Source organism: Peromyscus eremicus, chromosome 18, assembly GCF_949786415.1.
Source record: "Peromyscus eremicus chromosome 18, PerEre_H2_v1, whole genome shotgun sequence".
NCBI lineage: Eukaryota > Metazoa > Chordata > Mammalia > Rodentia > Cricetidae > Peromyscus > Peromyscus eremicus.
Genome location: NC_081434.1, coordinates 44,769,108 through 44,790,083, shown reverse-complemented (window position 1 = coordinate 44,790,083; position 20,976 = coordinate 44,769,108). Strand labels below are relative to the sequence as shown.

General features: G+C 45.8%; 1 protein-coding gene across 3 annotated transcripts in view; it reads left to right on the top strand.

Moving 5' to 3' along the window:
* Rfx4 (regulatory factor X4) overlaps positions 1-20,976 on the top strand; it is a 154,723-nt gene that overhangs the window by 37,412 nt on the left and 96,335 nt on the right. For all 3 annotated transcript variants that reach the window (XM_059245594.1, XM_059245592.1, XM_059245593.1), the window contains exons 3-4: positions 5,301-5,361; positions 19,905-20,028. In XM_059245594.1, coding sequence (XP_059101577.1) covers positions 5,301-5,361; positions 19,905-20,028 — 185 coding nt within the window. The remainder of the gene's footprint in view (positions 1-5,300; positions 5,362-19,904; positions 20,029-20,976) is intronic.

Below are 20,976 nucleotides of genomic sequence, written 5' to 3'. Positions count from 1 at the left end.
TTCTAGGGGTTCTCCGGAGCAGACTGCTGCCCTGGCTTAGGCTGGTGGGCACTGGAGAGTAAAGGCGCCAGGAATCCCACTGGCCTGACATTGCACCTTGCATATGGCTCTTACTTGACCTGAGGCCCTTCAGCCTAGTCAACTGCAGAGACGCTGGGCAGCACCAGTTCCCAAAGTCTGCAGAGACCTGGGCGGCACCAGTTCCTACAGTCTGCAGAGACCTGGGCGGCACCAGTTCCTACAGACTGCAGAGACCTGGGCAGCACCAGTTCCTAAAGTCTGCAGAGGCGCTGGGCAGCACCAGGTCCTAAAGTCTGCAGAGGCGCTGGGCAGCACCAGTTCCTACAGACTGCAGAGACCTGGGCAGCACCAGGTCCTAAAGTCTGCAGAGGCGCTGGGCAGCACCAGTTCCTAAAGTCTGCAGAGGCGCTCCGCCAGTTCCTAGAGTCTCCATCACCCAGGGCTATTCCATCTCCTTAAACAGCTTTCCTGCCTGCTTTGGGCTGACGGCTCCTTCAGATCCCAAGCCAGGCTCACATCCCACCTTCTTTGTTACCATAGCATCCTGGACCCAACATCCACAGTGCCTGCCCAGAACTTGAACTTTTTTAGCTGATTTTTTTAAAATTGAAAATAGATTTTTTATACAGTATATTCTGATTATGATTTCCCCTCCCCCAACTCTTCCCAGATCCTCCCCACTTCCCCACCCACCAAAATCTACACTCTCTCTTTCTCTCTCTCATTAGAATACAAACAGGCATCTAAAAATAAGAAGAAGATAAAATAGAAACAAACCAGGATAGGACAAAATGAACAAAAAGAAAAAAAAGACCCAAAGAAAAAGCATAAAAACACAAATATAGACAGAGACACACATATCTGCATACAAATAAAACACATAAAAACAAAATGGGAAACCATAATATATAAGCAAAAGATATGTAAGGTAAAACCAAACCAAAACAAAAATCTCCAGAAATACCACTGAGTTCATTTTGTGTTGGCCATCTACTGCTGGGCCTGGGGCCTGGCCTTAAGTGTGGCTTGTCTACCCAATGAGACTCTGTTGAAGAAAACTGATGTTTTCCCTTTTTAGCAGATAATTTGAGCTCAGGGGAACAGAGGCTGTGTCTGCTTTTTCTCAGCCTTTACCCCTGGCACAGAGCTAAGATGTAGTAGACATTCAATAAATACTTGGCGAGTTAGGAAGTAACCAGTCCTTCAGGAGAATTAGGATTGGTAGTCACCATCTATGGGTAAGGCCTGGGAGTGCCACCCTTTGAGAGAAGGAGCCCAGGCATTCAGAGCTGGGCGCAGGGGCACAAATGGCCCAAAGGGCAGGAGCAGCCTGGAGGCAGAGGCACCTGCTTGGTGATGAGATCAAAGGCCCATACTTTGATGGCTTTGGGTGGAACAGTTCTTGCCTAAATATCACCAGTGCCACCCCAGGACGAGGCACCAAGTGTCAGCCACATTCACCAACCGTTTGGACCATGGGAGTCGTCTAGTCTCCACACAATGTTCTTTCTTAGTTTATAACTATATACAACTTCCTCTCAGAGGACTCCAGCGACCCAGCCTGTAGGAAGTGCTACATGGTGGCTAGCACCAACGCCTTTCAAAGAGTGTTAGTATTATTTGGGTATTCTTTTAAAAAGGTATCTAGTTTTTTAAGTATTTATTTTTGTTTTATATGTACGAATGTCTGCTTGCACATATGTCTGTGCACCGTGTGTATGGCTAGTGGCTCTAGTGTCAGATGCCCTGAACCTGGAGTTAGAGAGTTGTGAGTCACTGTCTGAGTGCTGGGGACCAAGCTCAGGTTCTCTGCAAGATACACTGACCCCATTTTGTCAGTTTTACTTTGTACACACCAGCACTGGGAATTATCAGTTTATAATTTGACTTCCTCTCTGAATCCAAGAAGTTGAGTATTACTTTACATATTTGTTGATTGCATCCTTTTATAAAACACACACACACACACACACAAGAGATTTATTTATTTTTATTTTATGTGCATTGGAATTTTGCCATGAGTGTTGAGTCCTCTGGAACTGGAGTTACAGACAGGTGCGAGCTGCTATGTGGGTGCTGGGAATTGAACCCAGGTCCTCTAGAAGAGCAGTCAATATTCTTAACCAGTGAGCCATCTCTCCAGCCCCCTGTTTGCATTCTTATGACAGCCTCAACCACCTTTTATGTTGTGGTTTAAACAACCGTAGGTAGCAGAGTTGAAAGTGTTTAGTCCTGAGGCCCTGGCAGGAGGTGACACAAGGTGATAGGTCCTCACCTGCCTTCTCAGTGAGCTGGTCCTCAAGGAGAGACGATGGGTGTGGGCTGGACGCTTCAGCTGGAGGATGAGTATGGCAGAACAGAACCAGACTCGGGGGAGGCTTCAAGCAGCCGACGGTGCCCAGGTTAGGCTTGCAGGAACAAGAACCATTCAGAAGGGGCTCGGGGTGACAGGGAACTGAACGGTGTTGAGCCTGTTGAGGATTCTGGCATCTTTGTGCCTGAGAACTCTTAGTGTTTATATTAATACTGTGGTTTGGGAGACAACACCCAATGGATACGGGTTGTATTAGCTGAGGTAGGGTGGCTTTCAAAACAGAGAGGCAGCCATTTTGGGGCCCATTAATGAGAGGTACAGTATGGAATTCAGAAGCCCACATCACTCCCTGCTCTGTACCCGCAACATTGACCTTGTCCTCAGCCTACCACTCTGCCCAGTCACAGGTTTGCTGTCTCTTCCCATTCCTTTACTGTCCAGAGAGTCTCTCACAGATTCCATTTCATTGTAGAAAAACATTTTTCTCAACTCCATATTTTAATCAGAATTATACTGATACCAATCTGCTTTCTTGGAGAAAATATTTTCTGGACTCAACTTTACTGAAACAATTTTAAGATTTTAGGAAAGAGTTGGTCAGGTGTATCCCAACCTGTGGCCTTCAGGATCCATGCAGCCAAGGATAATTATGGATTGGCCTGGCGCAAAAGCATAAACTTATGCAAAGCATTATGAGATTGGGGGGTGGCGGCGCATCTTGATTGCACAGTTCTTGAGCGCAGACCTTGTAGATGACAGCGTGTGTCACAATGTCAAAGGTCAGATACCCTTGTTGGCCATCAGCATCTTAGACCGTCCTCATTTTTGTTTATTTAAGCTATTTTCACAGGGAATAGTTCCTTTCCACTTCAGTGTTCTGTGCCAGATTTTGTTCAGTACATTTGTAGGTTTGGTCGGTATGGTTTCTTCCTCTCTTTCATCTTTTTTTCTTTTCCTTTTGCTTGAGATGCTGAGAATGAAACCCAGGGCCTTGCATAGAGGCAGCATCCCACTATGTACCAAACTAGCCATTTACACACACACACACACACTCTCTCTCTCTCTCTCTCTTTTACATTTATTTGTGTTGCGGGCATGCTGCAGAGTACATATGGAGGTCAGAGAACAACTTCCGGGAGCCTGTTCTCTGCTTCTGTCATGGAGTTCCAGGGTGACTCAGGTCACCCTGACCTTATGACCATCTCCTGCCACTGACTATGAACGGTTAATCCTCCCACCACAGCTTTCTGGGTTTGGATATTATGGGCATGCATGACACCAGCCAACCAGTTTCTTAAAATCTAAGTTCTTAGCATGTACTAATTGTATGAAATAATGAATTTCATCATGTTATTTTCATACATGTCTATAATTTTCTTTTGAAACTCTCTGAGACTGTAGCAATTTTCTTGGGCTAAATTTGTGGATCAAGAAATTTTATGTTGACTCCTCCATTTACTAATCTTTGTTGGGACTTGGATGAGAGACTAATAGCTCTCAGGTGGGCGGAGACTGATTCTTTGCTCTGACTGTTACATTGAAGGACTTAGCAATCAGGACCCCGTGGGTCTGGGTGGCCTGATGGCTCTTCTGCTAGATGGTAGCTTTTACAGATGAGTGACTTTTACAGACAAGCTTTTGTGATGTTTGCTATTGGGGAATGCTCACAGAATCCCAGTTAAGAGAAACGTTAAGTTACCTGCCCCAAATAACTTTGTTATTCTCATTATATATAGTAGACACATATATGTGTGTGTATATACATACATATATATATATGACACATTGTAGACATTAGTGATTGTTATTACTGTATTTTGAATTTTTTGACAAACACATTTGTGTGAGGGGGAGGGATTTGTTTTCTTTCTTGTTATACAAACTCTAAGGTAAGTCAAGTGGCTCATACTTTAATCCTAGCACTCAAGAAGGCTGAGGCAGGATGATTGCCGTGAATTTGAGGTCAGTATAAAAGAAATTCTACAAAATATTCTTGATTTTCCTCTTGGACTGAAAACTGTACTTATTATCCAGTCCTTTACAAAAGAGGCCATATGACTCTGTCCTGCCATACTGCCTCTTCTGGCTCTCCAGAATTCCTACACAGCTTTCTCAGTCCCAAACTGTCTGCTCTGTTGGGGTCACAAAGAGCATACTATGATGAACGTCTCAGTCTGTCCTAGTCACGCCAACAAAATACCTCAAACTGGTTCTGGAGGCCGTAAGGCCAAGGTGTTAGTTGAGGTTCGGCTCTAGTGGGAGCCACTTCCTGGATCAGAGGTGGAGACTTCTTGGCATGTGCTGAAGGCAGAAGAGACAAGATGGCTCTCTGGGGTCTTTTCATAAAGGCTTTGATCCTATTCACAAAGGAGTTGAAGGCCCACCTCCAAACATCCACTCCTGGGGGTTGGTTAATTCCTAAATGAATACCGGAAGGACACAAACGTTCAGTCCACAGCAGTCAGTGAAGACAATATATTTAAGTCCTCAAACCGTGGAGACAAATGTCTAAGATGTCTAAGTGGCTAGGTGCATTTTAGGAGTCAGTGATGACAGAGGTCAGCTTGTCAGACTAACCTAATACTGTCACATAAAGAAAAGGGACTTAGGAGTCTTTTGTAGAAGTCAGTTTTCTGAGTCAGGAGTGGTGGAGCAAGCCTTTAATTCCAGGACTTGGGAGGCAGGTGGATCTCTGATTTTGAGAGTAGCCTGGTCTACATGGTAAGTTCCAGGTTCCATATGTAACGAGGGCTACACAGTGAGATCTCGTCCTGAAAAAATAAAAGTAAGTTTTCCTTGTATTAGTGTGCAATGAGGCCAGCGTGTTGGAAACGCCACAGTGTCGTTGTTTCAAGGCATCGGCATCCAATAGAGACCTGGTCTTTAGAAACTCGGGGTTCCCGAGCAGCCTTTGACTCCCTCCTGTTGCCAGCTGAAGTCAGCTCTGTTTTCTTTCCTTTAACAGATGAGGAAAAGGAAAATAATAGAGCCTCCAAGCCCCACTCCACTCCTGCCACTCTGCAATGGTAAGTGTCTGCTTTCGGCCCGCGAGAGCCGCCCAGAGCTTTCCAGCTAGGGCAGGCTACCACTTGGCTATGTCGACATTGTCATGCTTACCTGGTGTTTGGTAACCCGCCAGAAATCTGTTTAGTTTGCAGGTAAATGCAAAGGGCTCACCTTAGATCTAGCCTGGTGGTTTGAGTTTTCATGTATCTTTTCTTTGGGGGTAAATTTTTCCCCATTATCAAAACACTGGTAAGGATTACATTTTATGTGAACGTTGTTACCTGAGTTTTAACAGCCTGTTATTACAATGGATGGAGTTTTAGTAAATGGTAGAAATGAAAGTCTGTCCGTCCTCAACCTAGAAGCCCTGAGTGAATTAATAGTTGGTAGAAATAGAATTATTTTTAACATTACAACATTAACAAAAATAGTCCTCTAGAATGACTTTCCAATTAATATTTGAAATTCCTGGACTTGATGAAATGTATAGCAAGAACCTCTTTTCAAGGCTTTACTTGAACATTGTGTTGTGGCCTTGAACCCTGGGGCTCTCTGACCTGAGACCCTTCCTTCGGAGGACGTTGGAAGTTGAAAGCTAGTCTCCCCTTAGCAGTCTGGCTCAGGGAGCCCGAAGGAACCCAGGAGTGATGGGGAGGGAAAGATTTGGTGAGGGGAAGGTGCTCACATCGGTTCCTTGCCGGCTTCTGTGTGGGGCTCACTGACATGCCCTATGTCATTCTAAGTCAATGGCCTTTGTACTGCTGGGCCCATTTTACAGAGGAGGAAAATAAAACTGAGACAGTCACATCATTGGTTGGCCACTGTTTTTTAAGTGGGAGGAGACAGGAGTCTGGCTGGGACTCTTTAACTGCCGACCTGGTGCTTGGGAAGGACTGAGGAAAGATCTCAGATGGGGAAAGGAAGCTGATGGCTGTAGGGAAAGTCATGTTTCAGTCTCTGGGCTGATGTACGCAGAGAGGAGGGGAAAGTGACAGAGGAGAAGGCACTCGGGTAGATCTCACCTTGCCACCCAGGGGTCTCCGCAGTCAGCTTGCTGCTGTCCAGGGGTCCCCCAGTCAATTGCCGTCCAGGGGTCCCCGCAGTCAGCTTGCCGTCCAGGGGTCCCCGCAGTCAGCTTGCCATCCAGGGGTCCCCCAGTCAGCTCGCTGCCGTCCAGGGTTCTCCGCAGTCACCTTGCTAGCAGAACTTCAATGACAAGGAGCACATGGACAAATAAGTTAAAGGCCTAGAAGGAGTCTTGGAAGCCACCTTTGATATTTGGTGACAGCAAGCTGATGGCTGTGATGGGAGCTGACGTCCTTCAGAATGTCCCTCCTCCCCCGTTGGTCTTCCTCTTGTCTCTTTAAGCATTAGCCTAAAGACTGTGGCCTGGGGATCTGGCTCAGTTGGTTGAGTGCTTGCCTAGCATACAGGCAGCCTGGCCTTGATCCCCCACACAAGATAAACCACATGTGGTAACTCATGCTAAAACGAGAGGGTTAGAAACTCTCTTCTTATGTGCCGTGAGTCTGAGGTCAGTCTGGCTATACGGGATGCTGTTCTTCCCTTCCCTGCCAAAAAGGTGGGGAACTCTAAATCTACTTCCCCTAGCAAACCTGCCTCTGTAGCAGTCTCCAAATATTATGCCAATTATGGTCACATAAGTGCCATGGTGCCAACACAGGAATGAGGTATCCACATAGAGGATACTGGGTGTGGGGATTTCTAGAGATGCAAGACATCAACATTGTCTTCATAGTGACCTGAACCAGTTCATTTCAGAATAAAAATACAAAAAGATATGAGAAGAAACCTGCCTTGTGGCATCTGTTTTTCTGTGATTTTCGGGCACCTGCCTGGCAACAGCTGGCTGTGACAGCTGATTCTGACATCACACTGGGGTCAGCTCTCAGCTGGGACACTTGCCAGCTGTACAACCTGGGGCCAGGTCCTCAGCCTCCCCCTGCCTCAGTTTACATATCAGGGATGACAATTGTGTCATCTTGAGGACGAAATGCCCAGCCCAGGCAGCGCCTGTCATGGGGAGTGGTGCTTAGGCAGGTCCTCTGCACACCCCTTCTGTATGACTCTCCAGAGGGTCACCCAGAGCAGGACAGGCCTCCTTCCTCTATTCCATGTCTGCAGAAACTGGTTCTCACCAGTGGTTTGTTCTTTGAAATACAAGGTCAAATGGATCGTTCTAGAACCAACTTCATCCTCGAACTGGCAAGCACGGGACAAAGCAGATTTGAGAGTCCATATTTAGGAATATCAAATATCAGTCTCCAACTTCCTTTATATTGTATGTTACTATAGCTTCTGTCATTAACTAAATTCAAGTAATTCTTGATGAGTACCTACTATGTGTCAGGGCTGGTCCTACTCTGGGATAAGAAAGATAAAGGGGAAGCAAGCAGAACTGTACAATTATTTTTTGAGACAGGATCTGTAGCCCAGGCTGGCCTTGAACTGCCTCTGGCCTCTACCTCCTGAGTGCTGGGATTGAAGTCTGGACCAGGTACTACACCTGACTTATCCAGGTTTGGGCAAGCTAGGGAAGCACTCTGCCAACTGAGTTACATCCACAATGGTAATTTTTTAAGGGACCAGAAACTAAACGAGGCACACATTAGCCTGAGCTGGGTGCTGGAAGACTCAGCGGCAATCAGGGCAGGGTGGTAGCACTCTTCTGATAAGCAGTAAAGGAGAGCTTCTTGGAAGTGACACTCCAGTGGACAGATGTGTAACAGCAAACTCACTCTGACACCACTCCCTGTGGAAACCAGGGCCAGAGGAGCATCCAGACCGGCTCCTACAGGGGCCTGAGGCAGGAGCCCAGCTCTCCACTCTACAGGATGAGCACACAGTGGTACATCAGCCTGTGTCACATGATGTGGACCTGGAGCAGGTTCCGGAGGAGCTGGGCTGGGAGGAGACTGACTCTGGCTCCAGTAGACCTCTCAGGCAGTTCTGAGGCCTCCATAGCCTCTCAGAGACAAGCCCCTGTCAAGTCAATCACAGAATTAAGCCTTATCTGCTCCCTATCACCACCAAGGTCCATCAGCAGACCTAAGCCAATGGGAAGGCATATTGTTTTGGGAAAGGCAGTATTCTTCATATTCTGTCAAGAATAACTCCCTCTAGGCCCAGGACTCAGCCCCAGAAGCCCTCTTCCCTGTGACAGTCACGGTCTTAACCATGAGAAGTAGTCTGGTCACACACAACAGCATCCCATGAAGGGAGCAGGCTGGGCTTGTTAAGGTACCACAACCAGTACAACCTGCAAAGAATGTTGTGATGCAGATGAGGGGCTCGTGTTGTTTATCCCTACATGTAAGTAGGTGAAGCAGGAGGATCAGAAGTTCAAGGCCAGCCTCTGACATATCAAGTTCCAAGGGTTACACGATACCCTGTTGCAAGACACAAAACAAAACAGAATACTGACGAGGGGAGGAGTGTGGATGGGGGAATGTGTAGGACATTCCTCTAAACTTGAGGAAGAACGTCACCTTAAAACCATCCCCTCCATAAAATTCCCTCATGAGTAATTAGATATTTTTCTAATGTAGTTTCAGTCTAAAAGCTTTGTCTCTCAGAAGGAACTGGATGCATCCTTCATTTCACAGGAAACAGCAATATGGTTTACAGTGTGTCTCCCTTTTCGCTCTGGCTGCCTGGGAGCTCAGAGGTTAAGCTGAGCTGATCTATCAGTGCTGTCTGCAAATCCAGGGATGCTTGTATACTTTTCATACTCTTCTCTCCTTTGTCTAACTCCACCTGGTTAGCTTTCGATTTTACTAGCTTTTTAGAAAAGCCAGGAAATAAATATAGTCATAGATGCCTCCTGTTTCTGCTCTTACTGGGACAAGTCACACAATTCTTTGTTAGAAAATTAAACTGAAGATTAGGCTGAAGTCCATTTTCACTGTAGTTATTTTACTCTTCCTCAAAAATAACTTTCCAGTAAGGTGTGTGAGTGTGTATGTATTTACATGAACAGACCTAGGGAGTTTTGCACTGTGTTTTTAATTTGTATTTTATTTATAGCCTCATTATAAAAGGCACACAGGTATATTAGGCTATTGCCCCACAGAGGGCCAAACTCCATAGATCCTCAGCTTACTTTATTTCTTAACATCCTGATGTCAGATTAGTGATGTCACACTGGATTAGTGATGTAACACCATATTAGCTAATAAAGAATTAACCTCAGGCTGGAGAGGTGACTCGGTGGGTAAAAGCACCTGTCACCAAGCTAGCAAACAACCTGAGTTTGAGCTGTAGAGCCCACAAGTGACCCCCACACATCTGCCATGGCACATGCCTGCGACCCCCCTCCCCCATTTAAAGATGAAGAGAATTCTCTTCCTTCTAAGTGGCACATGGCGCTGCATGGAGAACAGTGGCAGAATTTAGTTGGCCCCTTTCCTCTTGGTAGGTATTTAGGTCTGTCCAAACTTCACCTCTGAATTATAGACAGAACCCCAAAGGAGGTTTCACATGGGGCCTCTGGCCGCCCTGGGGAGGGCTTCCTCTGTGCAGGCATGTAGCTGGCACACATGTTGGACAGTGATGGGATTGCAGCCCAACCAACACTTTCCAGTTCTATCTTTCCCTGCAGCACAAAGTGCTTAGACACACAGACCTAGGACGCTCTCTCTACGGGAACCTTACGTCTGAGGCATCCAGGCCCTTCACGCTGTCCTCTGTCTCCTGTGGCAGCATGGACTCGTAGGGATGTTGAGAAGGAGAGCTGCTGTGCCAGGCTGACAGCACCCAGCCTCCCTGGGGCAATTTGGCTTGCTGCTAGAACTGGGTTAGGAATGATGTGCTTCTCCTCTGGCCCCTCCCTTCCAGAGCCCCCTCCCCACCACCCTGGAGACACCAGGCCTCCCCTGAGAACAAATAACATAACTGCCAAACAGCCCAAAAGAACTGGGGCCACATGATCTGGAGGCAGCTTCCAGCAGAAAACAGGCAAATGTTGTCAAAAGAGCTCCTGCCAACCCTCTCCAGCATCCTCGGTCATGGGGGTGAGTAAATCCCACCTCACTGGGGATGCTGGGCGCCGCTGGAATCCCAGCCACACAATCACCCTATTCACACTGAAGATTTTGAAATGGAAAGCAGCCTGTTGGGCTATGGTGGCTGACCTGCTGCCAATGCCTGGCTCCTCTGTGGCCTGCTACCACCCTTCCTGAGCCCTGTGCACCTTCAGGGCGGGAGCAATTTCCCCCTCAGCAACTGGCACAGGAAGTGAGGTTCCCCCAGCACTTAGAAGATGAAGCAGCAAGGTGTCACTTTCTTGGCAAAGGTCGTCGGGAGGTGGGAACATTTTCCTTTGTTTTTTTGGTGGGCTCTTGATAATGATATTAGCATAAAATTAAATAAATTTAGTGTTTCTCTTTTAAATGTTCTCACAAATCACCAGTAGCTAACTAGACCTGGCATTGATCTAGAAACAGACTTTGATATTTGTCCCTGTTTTGCTGGGGTGATAAAATGTCCTGAGCAGTTTGGAGAGACCCCTCAGTGGTCGGGAGAACACGCTCCTTGGCAGAGGACCTGCGTTCAGATCCCAGCACCCACCTTGCGTGGTTCACAGCCACCTGCAACTCCAGTTCCAGAGGATCTAATGCCTGCTTTTGGTCTCTGTAGGTGTGTGCACACATGCTCTCTGTCTCCCCCTGCCCCTCCCCCTTTAAATTTAGGAAACATCCTGTCCAAAAGCAACATAGGTAGGAAAGGGCTCATTCTACTTAGAATTCTCGTCCATCGTTTTGAAGTCAAGCCAGGGACTCCAACAGCTAGTCACGCCACATCTACAGTCAAGAAGAGAGAGAAATGAATGCACTCATGCTATCTACTTGCTCTTGCTCAGCTAGTTTTTTTTTTTTTTTTTTTTTTTTTTTTAATGGTACAGCTCAGGGCCCAGCCTAGGGAATGGGACCACTCACAGTGGATGTCAACCACCTACAGACATGCCCACAGGCCAGCTTGAACTAGGCCATCCCTCCTCTAGTTCTTTCCCCAGGTGATTCTAGGCTGCAGCACGCTGACCTTTTAAAACTAAACACCACAATATTTTAGACCAGGTCATGGTTCCTGCCTGAGGTTCCGCTGAGAACTGAGATCTGATGTTCTGCTCATTTCAGCTGCTACATGTGGAGAACCCTGCCCCCCCCCCCAAGGTGTAAGGAGACTCACAGAGATGTTCTTTGGGGCCTCACTTGCCCCAGTAAGGTGAGGAGAGGTAGAGATGAGGAATGAATGGAGAAGACAAAGGACACATGACAGGGTGTGTCAGAATCCCCTGATCTCTGGGGCCACCAGTCCCCAGCCTATCAATGCTTCCTCAGAAGCATTGATAGCTTGTAACACCATGTTTTTAGACAATGCACATCTTTTGTCTAAAATAAAACTATAAGTAATAGACGTGGCTTCTCAAAGGCTGGGCAGACCTCTGCACCTACGTTTCTGAACCCAGCGTCTGGGAAGTTGTAAGCATAGCCAGGGGAGGGGTCAAACTGTTCTCTGCTCTGGTCCTACCAGTTACTGCAATGGCAGAGAGAGCTCCTCCTGTTCAGTCCTCTGCTCTGACTGGCCAGATCTATGGATTCAGGACATACGGGGCAGCGATTCTTCCATCCCCTGTCAGATGATGCCACCATGAAAGTCACTTAACTCCCATAAAACTGCATAGTGGGCAGAACCTCTGTAGCCATGCATTAGCAGCAAACGCACAGGCCTCAGGCCATTGCGCTGTGAGTGAGCATTATAGAAGTACCTGAGGTATGTATCATAGAGAGGATTGCTCTTTAGGCCATGAGTAAAATGAGAGGGAATTAAGTCTGACATAGGAGGAAAGGACACAGTCCAATGACATGGTTGCTGCTGGTGTGAACATATAAGTTCAGGGAATGCCCCCATTCTAAAAAAAATCATGATTTAAAGTATCATAGGATAAACATGCCAGTAGCAGTCATTTGCTACCAAAATTTATGTGTGTGGGTTGGTGAGATGGCTCAGCGGGTAAAGGTACCTGCCACCTAGTCTAAGGACCTGAGTTCCGTCTCTAGACCCTCATGATAGAAGGCGAGAACTGATTCCCATGAGTTATTCTCTGACACACACACACACACACACACACACACACACACACACACGCACGTGCGTGCACGCACACACGCACACACCACAGCACCATTGGTACCTCACTCCTGCATCACCACATACACAGAAGGAATGCCTCCACTCTGCTTTCAGGATGGCTGTGATGCCACAGACAACGATCTTTCAGCTCTGTTCTGATCTTAGGACATTTCTGTTGTGTACATGGTTTGCTGCTACTAGACACACATGGGTACACTATGGCTAGATGTAGTTCAGGTATAGGCAATAGCCCAACAGTTGAAGAGGGGGATCTGTGGGGAGTGGGGCAAACAATATAGTCTCCGATCTCAGTGGTGACTGTCTCTGCTATTATACTTGGTGAATTTAGTTTTTAAATCCTGCTTTGGTGAAGTAGACCTGTTCTAGCATTTCTAGATAAGTCTGCGAGAACTGAAGAGGTAGACACTTTGAACTGACAGCCTTGTGTATACATAAAAAGCCTCAGGTAAAACATGGTTCAGAAGAGAAGAGGTTCCAGATGTCACAACATTCATTCTTCCTTGAGAGCACTGATACAAAGCTTCGTCCCTGCGTCCCTGTGTCCCAGGAGGCCATGGGCTGAACTCTTCCCTTTGAAAATGTGTGTCTCAGATAGTGACTCACACTAGCTGGTGACCAAGTTCATTATCTGTCTATAATAGCATGGTTCAATTCAAATACAATGCAGCTGTTAAATAGAAGATAAGAAAACAGAAGTCCAGAATTGTGTGTGTGTGTGTGTGTGTGTGTGTATGTGTATGTGTGTGTATATGTGTGTGTGTGTGTATGTGTATGTGTGTGTGTATGTGTGTGTGTGTGTGTGTGTGTGTGTGTATGTGTGTGTGTGTAGTAAAAAAAAATCCAGGTATAACAGAGCATTGTTCACCCACCATGTCAGGCTAATGATGTCCTCTAATGGAGGGGAGGAAAGGGAAAATTTCATCATCAGATATGAAGAGAAGTAATTAACTGCTTTCTCTCTTTCACGCCTCTGTCAGGGGAGCGGATGTTCCAATTAGTAACTTCAGTACACACGACAAGCCTCTAGATTTTCGAGGCAGTCTGAGGGACGGTGTCGCAATGCTATTCCTGTAGAATCCATCAAGCATCAAAGGTGCCCTTCCATGCCAATTACATCCGTCACTCACAGGGCTTATTAAAATGCTTCATAGTCATAAGCCACCTGGATACTTTGATGCTCAGCAGCTCCCGTCACAGGGACAAAAAGACAGATAAACGTGGTGGGTTAGCAGGCGCTGGCCTTTCACAGGTAACCGCTTAATTAGCTCAGCCTGCATGAACTATGACTTTCATCCATCAGATTCAAATAGTTTGTTGTTGCTAGGGGTTCATCTCATGTCCTGTGTTATCACTTCAGGTACTGTATTTCAATCTTGATCCCTTGGACAGATTTAGCAGTCAAACACACCACAGAATAGCAAATAAAAATGCAGACACTGTGGCTTTAGTCATATGTAATGAATAAAGAAACCAGGAATACACTTGGAGCCAATGCTTTTTGTTAATTGGGCTGGGGGGGCGGGGAGCAGAGTATTACTTTATAGTCCAGACTGGTTTCAAACTCATGATGATCCTCCTGCCTCAGCCTTTTGAGCACTGGGATTAATCTCAGCTTGGGAATCCATGTTTTTAACACCATATTGAAAATATTACCTCCCCCAAGCTTTGCGATCTTGGGGCATCTGACAATGAGGGAATAGACCCCCTTTCAGCTTAGGAACCTGAGACCCTACATCCCCAGTCTGACAAAAGGAGACTTATACCCTGTATGCTATCTTGACTCAGTTTTCTTTTTTTATTAAATTTTTTAATTTTATTTTATATACCGACCACAGTTTCCCCTCCCTCCTCTCCTCCTGCTCCCTCCTCATCTCCCTTCTATCCCCCGACCCCATCTACTCCTCTTCTGTCTCCATTCAGAATGGAGAAGGCCTCCCATGGGAGTCAACAAAACATAGGCCCAATACTTCTTGCCAGAACTAGTATAGCGATTCCAAACTAGTCCCATGTGCTTGTTGATCCATGCAAAAAACACCAACTAACTCGACTTTGTTGGTGACGCTTGTCATCCACCACAGAGATGAGGTCCCCTTTAGCCATGCTACTCCTGTCCCTTGAAAGGGCTGAGGTGCTTTCTCATGCAGAAGTGTCCCACATACAGATTCTGAATGGCTTGAGGAGCATGTTTTCCCACTGAGTCCAAGGATTTTTCAGGCCAAAATAAACTTAGAACATAGTTAGTACAAAGGGACACTTTCTTCTCTCCAACAAATCCCAGCTGCCTGACTCCTCATGTCTGTGGATTAGAATGGAAAATGTTTCACACAATGGCCTGAAGTATTGAGGCGAAACCCTTGTTAATTGAGGGAAATGGTTTAATGGAACACTCAAAAGTCTAAGATGGAACTTGTGGGGTTTACTTTTTTGCTCTTTTGTGTTCTTTTACACTTCGTTATCAGCTAACAGAACATATTAAACTTTACATTAGTGTTCTTAACCTTTGTCATCAACAACATTATTATTGTGATTTATAGAACATTCTAGAAGGAATCAGGTCTTCTTGCCTCTGAGTCTTGTGTGTCTGTCTATCTGTGTGTATGTGTGTGTGTAGGCCAGAGGTTGACATCAAGTATCCTGTCCCACTCTCTTCAATCACTCTCCACATTATGTTTTTGAGGCACAGTCTCTCACCGAACTTGCAACTCATCATTTGGTGTGCTGGCTGGTCAGCCCTGGAGGTCCCCTGGCTGTGCACCTCCAGCACCGAGGTTACATACACATACTTTCATGCTCATTTTTAAAACATGGGCTCTGGAAATCTGAGCTCATGCTTTACAGCAAGCACTTCTCAAACCTAGCCATCTCGTCAATCCACAAGTCTTTATTTTTTTCAATCCTCTTTAAAAACAAAATTATGTGTATGTGTGTGTCTGTGCAAATGTGTGCCATATGTAGATACATGCCTGTAGAGGTCAGGAGATAGTGTTGGATCCCCGGAGCTGGAGTTACAGGAGGTTGTGAGCTGCCTGCCATGGCTGCCGAGAACTGAACTTAGGTCCTCTGAAAGAAAGAGCCGGATGTGCTCTTAACTGACGAGCTGTCTCTCCAGCCCCTCAGTCATTTGCATGCTATTCCACCATCTTCTGGAAAGAGCATTTTATGGTAGCACCGAGTCAAGGAGAGTATGCCAAGCCACATTCCTTTGCATATCATTTAAAGATTCTCCACAGTCCTCACCATTCTTTGCTTCTAGATCCCCCTCTGCAAGCCCCTCTCCCAACTCAGACAGATGTTCCCATCATTCAAAGCACATGACACATCTATTGCTCTCTGTTGTTCTGCCCGCCTGGAGACTCCGCCAGCTACTGTGGTAGAATAGGTTTTCTAGTGAGAAAATTCTCTTAATTACTGGTCACATAAGCAAATGAATACGACTTTTGGAGTCTTAGTTTCTTGACCCGAAAGATTGGTATAATGCCTACCTCGTATGGTTTTTCCATCTTGTTTTGCTTCTTTTGGGTTTTCTTGTTAAGTCAGGTTGTCACTATGTGGCCCATGCCATGCCTGGACGCACTGTGGGAGCCCAAACTCACCGCAAACCCCATAACCCCACTCCATCCTTCTGAGTGCTGGGGTCACAGGCATGTGTCAGCATGCCTGACTTTTATGTGATTATCATGAAAATTAAACCCTGGCTACCCAGTGCCTGGCACCTAGAATGAGCTCCGTGAATATGAGCTGTTGTTTGCTGTTTCGAAATTCAATCCCAAGTCCTCTGTGAAAGTGTTATCCACTCCCATCTGCACACTAGCCAGTATTTCCCTCTGAACAGCATCTGTGGTCAGGAGTTTATAGATTTACATAGTCTTACTCTTGTGTGTCTTTTTCCCCAAAGTGAACCAGGACATAGGTTATGTTTGATGCCAAAATAAGTGCCCGCAGGAGCCAGGGGAGGAACAGAAAAGAGACTTGGTGTAAGAAAGATGGGGAGGGGTGAGGACTCCGGCCAACCCCAGGGCGCATGTCACCCTGGCCAATTGTTGTCATGAGGGAATATTGGTCCAGGGTTGCCAGACCTCAGCCTTTTATAAGAAGCCAGGAATCCAGATTCTTCTGTGCAAAGTCCTGGGGTTTAAAAGCTGAGCCATTGCTGCTCAGGCTAAACAAAGCCTGTCTGTGAGACCCCTGTTGGTGACAGCCGCCTTGCTTGCGTGGTCCCTATAAAGTTTGAGCCTCAGCTGGGCCTCTGAAGTTACAGGGAAACAATGCTGTGAGTGGCAGTTAGGGGTCCTGGCTAAACTTGCAGACTGATTTTCATTCATCCCAGATGCAAAGCTCAGGACAAACCCAAGAAACCTGTCCTGTACATGAAGCCACTTTCCCTGGTGGAACACAGGTGGACTTCCAGTTGGTGACACTGAGGACACATGCATTGGTGTAGAAGGGCTTCATTTTATTCACTATTGTTTCCTTACTTTATATTTTTAATGTGGAACATTTCATGAGTACTCATATCATCCTTATTCAGGCGCCATGCTAATCTGTTTCCTTATGTTGAGAACACTGCTTAGCCCTTAGCAAATGTGTGTTGAATTAAAGATCTCATCTTTATCTCCCTGTTTACTGTGAATCTGTTCACTATATGCCATCAAAGACCATTTTGCTCACCATGATTGGCCCCAGTGCCTGGCAAGTGATAAGATCAATACATATTTGTTGAATGAGTAAATGATTAAAATGATCCATCCATCAAACACCGGGCACCTATGGTGTGCGATATGTGCGACTTCGGGGATTCTGAAGTGACTGGATACTCCTCCAGCTCAGGGTGTTTGGCCACCTAGGAAGGATTGCATAAGGTATTTACTAGAACCTGAGAATCATCAGGAACTACTCCTCCTGCCAATCCCAGGAGAGGGCAGTGGACTGGATGACTGGGTCTCCTCAGCACTAGGCTCTGCCATCTGCCTGAGTCCCTGGGGTCAGGTTCATACATGAGGTTTGAAATGACTGAGCGGCTTTTCTTTCAATGTTATGTTGGCATGAGCTCAGTGAGTGCCACCCCTTCCAAGTGGGCACCTTGGGAGGCCGTGTCCTCGTTCCACTTGAGTTACGACAGTGCTGGACCACTTCTCTGGCAAGCGCCCTCAGAGGAGTTTAAAGCTGCTTGAGGACATCTATTCCACTGCTTAAGAATCATGCCTCATTTTAACAACAACAACAAAACGAAATTGGGGGAAAAAGGTATTCATCACTTCGTCCCCTAAACTTGATTCCAGATTGCTTTGTTTGTGTTTCTGTTTTTTGAGTGGTTTCCCTAAAAATCCAATGATCATAGGAGAAATGTTTCTTGCTGGTGAGTTTAATGAGCTGGGTGTGCTCCAGGTTATGAAGAGTGAATCCAAAGAGAAACTTCCAAGGTGTCATGTGTCCCTGCAGTGAGGTTGGAAGAGGCACTTAACTTCTGACAGGTCGATGTCATTGGAGGCAGAAATCATTTGGATGCCTAAATTCTGCTGTTTAATTTTTAAAAAGCCTTCAAAATTTATTTAGATTTATTCTATGTTCTCAGTGCCTATCACAGAGTTGGGACACATAGGTACCCCAAAGTGTCTTATGGAAAAGAAAATTGAGGAATTCCACTGTCATTCACAAGACATCTGGGCCCTGTACTTATAATGCCACACACCACTTTGTTTGATATCAACAGCCACCCTAAAAGGCAATTATCAGTCATCACTTCTGAAGGAAAACTGAGATTAGATAACCTGCTCACGGTCACCAACCAGTAAACAAAGAGATTGAACCAGTCTGAGAGTGGACATTCTCTCCCACAGAACCCCTAACCTGCACTCATTAAGGTATGAGATATAGCACTATCACCCACAGAACCCCTAACCTGCACTCATTAAGGTATGAGATATAGCACTATCACCCACAAAACCCCTAACCTGCACTCATTAAAGTACAGGATATAGCACTATCACCCACATAACCCCTAACCTGCACTCATTAAGGTATGGGATATAGCACTATCACCCACAGAACCCCTAACCTGCACTCATTAAGGTATGGGATATAGCACTATCACCCACAGAACCCCTAACCTGCACTCATTAAGGTATGGGATATAGCACTATCACCCACAGAACCCCTAACCTGCACTCATTAAAGTACGGGATGTAGCACTATCACCCACAGAACCCCTAACCTGCACTTATTAAAGTACGGGATGTAGCACTATCACCCACAGAACCCCTAACCTGCACTTATTAAAGTACGGGGTGTAGCACTATCACCCACAGAACCCCTAACCTGCACTTATTAAAGTACGGGATGTAGCACTATCACCCACAGAACCCCTAACCTGCACTTATTAAAGTACGGGATGTAGCACTATCACCCACAGAACCCCTAACCTGCACTCATTAAGGTACGGGATGTAGCACTATCACCCACAGAACCCCTAACCTGCACTTATTAAGGTACGGGATGTAGCACTATCACCCACAGAACCCCTAACCTGCACTTATTAAGGTACGGGATGTAGCACTATCACCCACAGAACCCCTAACCTGCACTTATTAAAGTACGGGATGTAGCACTATCACCCACAGAACCCCTAACCTGCACTCATTAAGGTATGGGATGTAGCACTATCACCCACAGAACCCCTAACCTGCACTCATTAAAGTACGGGATATAGCACTATCACCCACAGAACCCCTAACCTGCACTCATTAAACTACGGGATGTAGCACTATCACCCACAGAACCCCTAACCTGCACTCATTAAGGTATGGGATATAGCACTATCACCCACAGAACCCCTAACCTGCACTCATTAAAGTACGGGATGTAGCACTATCAATCTGGAACTGCACAGAGGAAGGAGACCCTAGCATAGTCAGAGGTCAGTTCTACCAGGATCACGAAGTCTCCCTTTTGACAGTGACCAGTGACTGTCCAGCTGTGCCACCTCTGCTTGCCCGTGTGTTTTCTCACTCTTGTCAAGCCAAGAATCTCCAGGGTGTTGACACACAGTCCGTGACATCTTCCTGTTAGAAATAGCTTCAAAGTGGATGCATGATTTGAGCCTGGCTGAGCAGGGCACCTGCAGAGCTAGCCTGGCTTTAAAGGTCTGAAGGGACCTAGCTAGTCAGTGTGGCCAAGCCAGTGTCAGCTCATGGGAGACGGGCTGGGAATTTGGAAAAGCAACCAGGACCAAATGCAGAGGGACCTGCTGACCCTATGGGTGACCCTTTCTTCACCATGCGGCCCCGGTTTCTCATCTCGGAGGAACAGAACCGTTTCTGAGGCCTGAGACCGGAAGGAAGGGGAGCTGACACAGTTCGTTGTTGCTTCTCTGACTCGTTGTTTATTTCTCTAGGCTGGAGGAAAACTATGAGATTGCCGAAGGCGTCTGCATCCCTCGCAGTGCCCTCTACATGCACTACCTGGATTTCTGTGAGAAGAATGACACCCAGCCCGTCAATGCTGCCAGCTTCGGGAAGGTCAGTCTAACCTCCCCAGGTTGGTCCTGGTCCACCCCTTCACCCCTCCCCCGCCAACTTTAAATAATTCATGTCCTTTAAATCTTTAAAAATTACATATTACTTGATGTGTGTATGAGACATAGATAGATAGATAATAGATAGATGATGGATAAATAGATGATAGATTTATAGATGATAAATAGATGATAGATAGATAGATAATAGATAGATAGATGATAGATAGATACATGGTAGATAGATAGACAGATAGATGATAGATACATGATAGATAGATGATAGAATGATAGATAGATAGATATAGATAAATAGATAGATAGATAATAGATAGATGTTAGATAGATAATAGATAGATGATAGATAGATAGATAAATAGACAGATAGATAGATAGATAGATAGATAGATAGATAGATAGATAGACAGATAGATAATAGATGATAGATAGATAGATAGATAGATAGATAGATAGATAGATAGATGAGTATCAGAGTCAATTTGTCAAAGCTGAATTCTCTCCTTCCATTGTGAGTCTTGGGAATCAAACTCAGACCCTCAGGCTTGGCGGTAGGGGCCATTGAGTCATTTCACTGGCCCATAACACACAGTTTTAAAACATCCTAATTCTTATTTTATGAAGTTAGTAAAATAAACACTTTGATGACTTTGCTGTAATATTTTGCTGCAAAATCCTCACAGTTATAACAAAACAATATCAAATCAAACTCCAGAACAGAGCAATCCACAGGATTTGGTAATACGTGGCTGTAAAAATGTCCATCAATTCAGGAGCATTATAAAATAAGAAGCTGACGTCCTCTGTTGTCTTTCCTTTGTATTTATTTAACTTGCACAAAGTAATACCTCTTCCGTGAAAGGCAAATACAAGTGCACAGTGCATTCTATGTCTGACGGTGAGCCTGGGACCAGAGAGGCATTTGGCTTGGTAA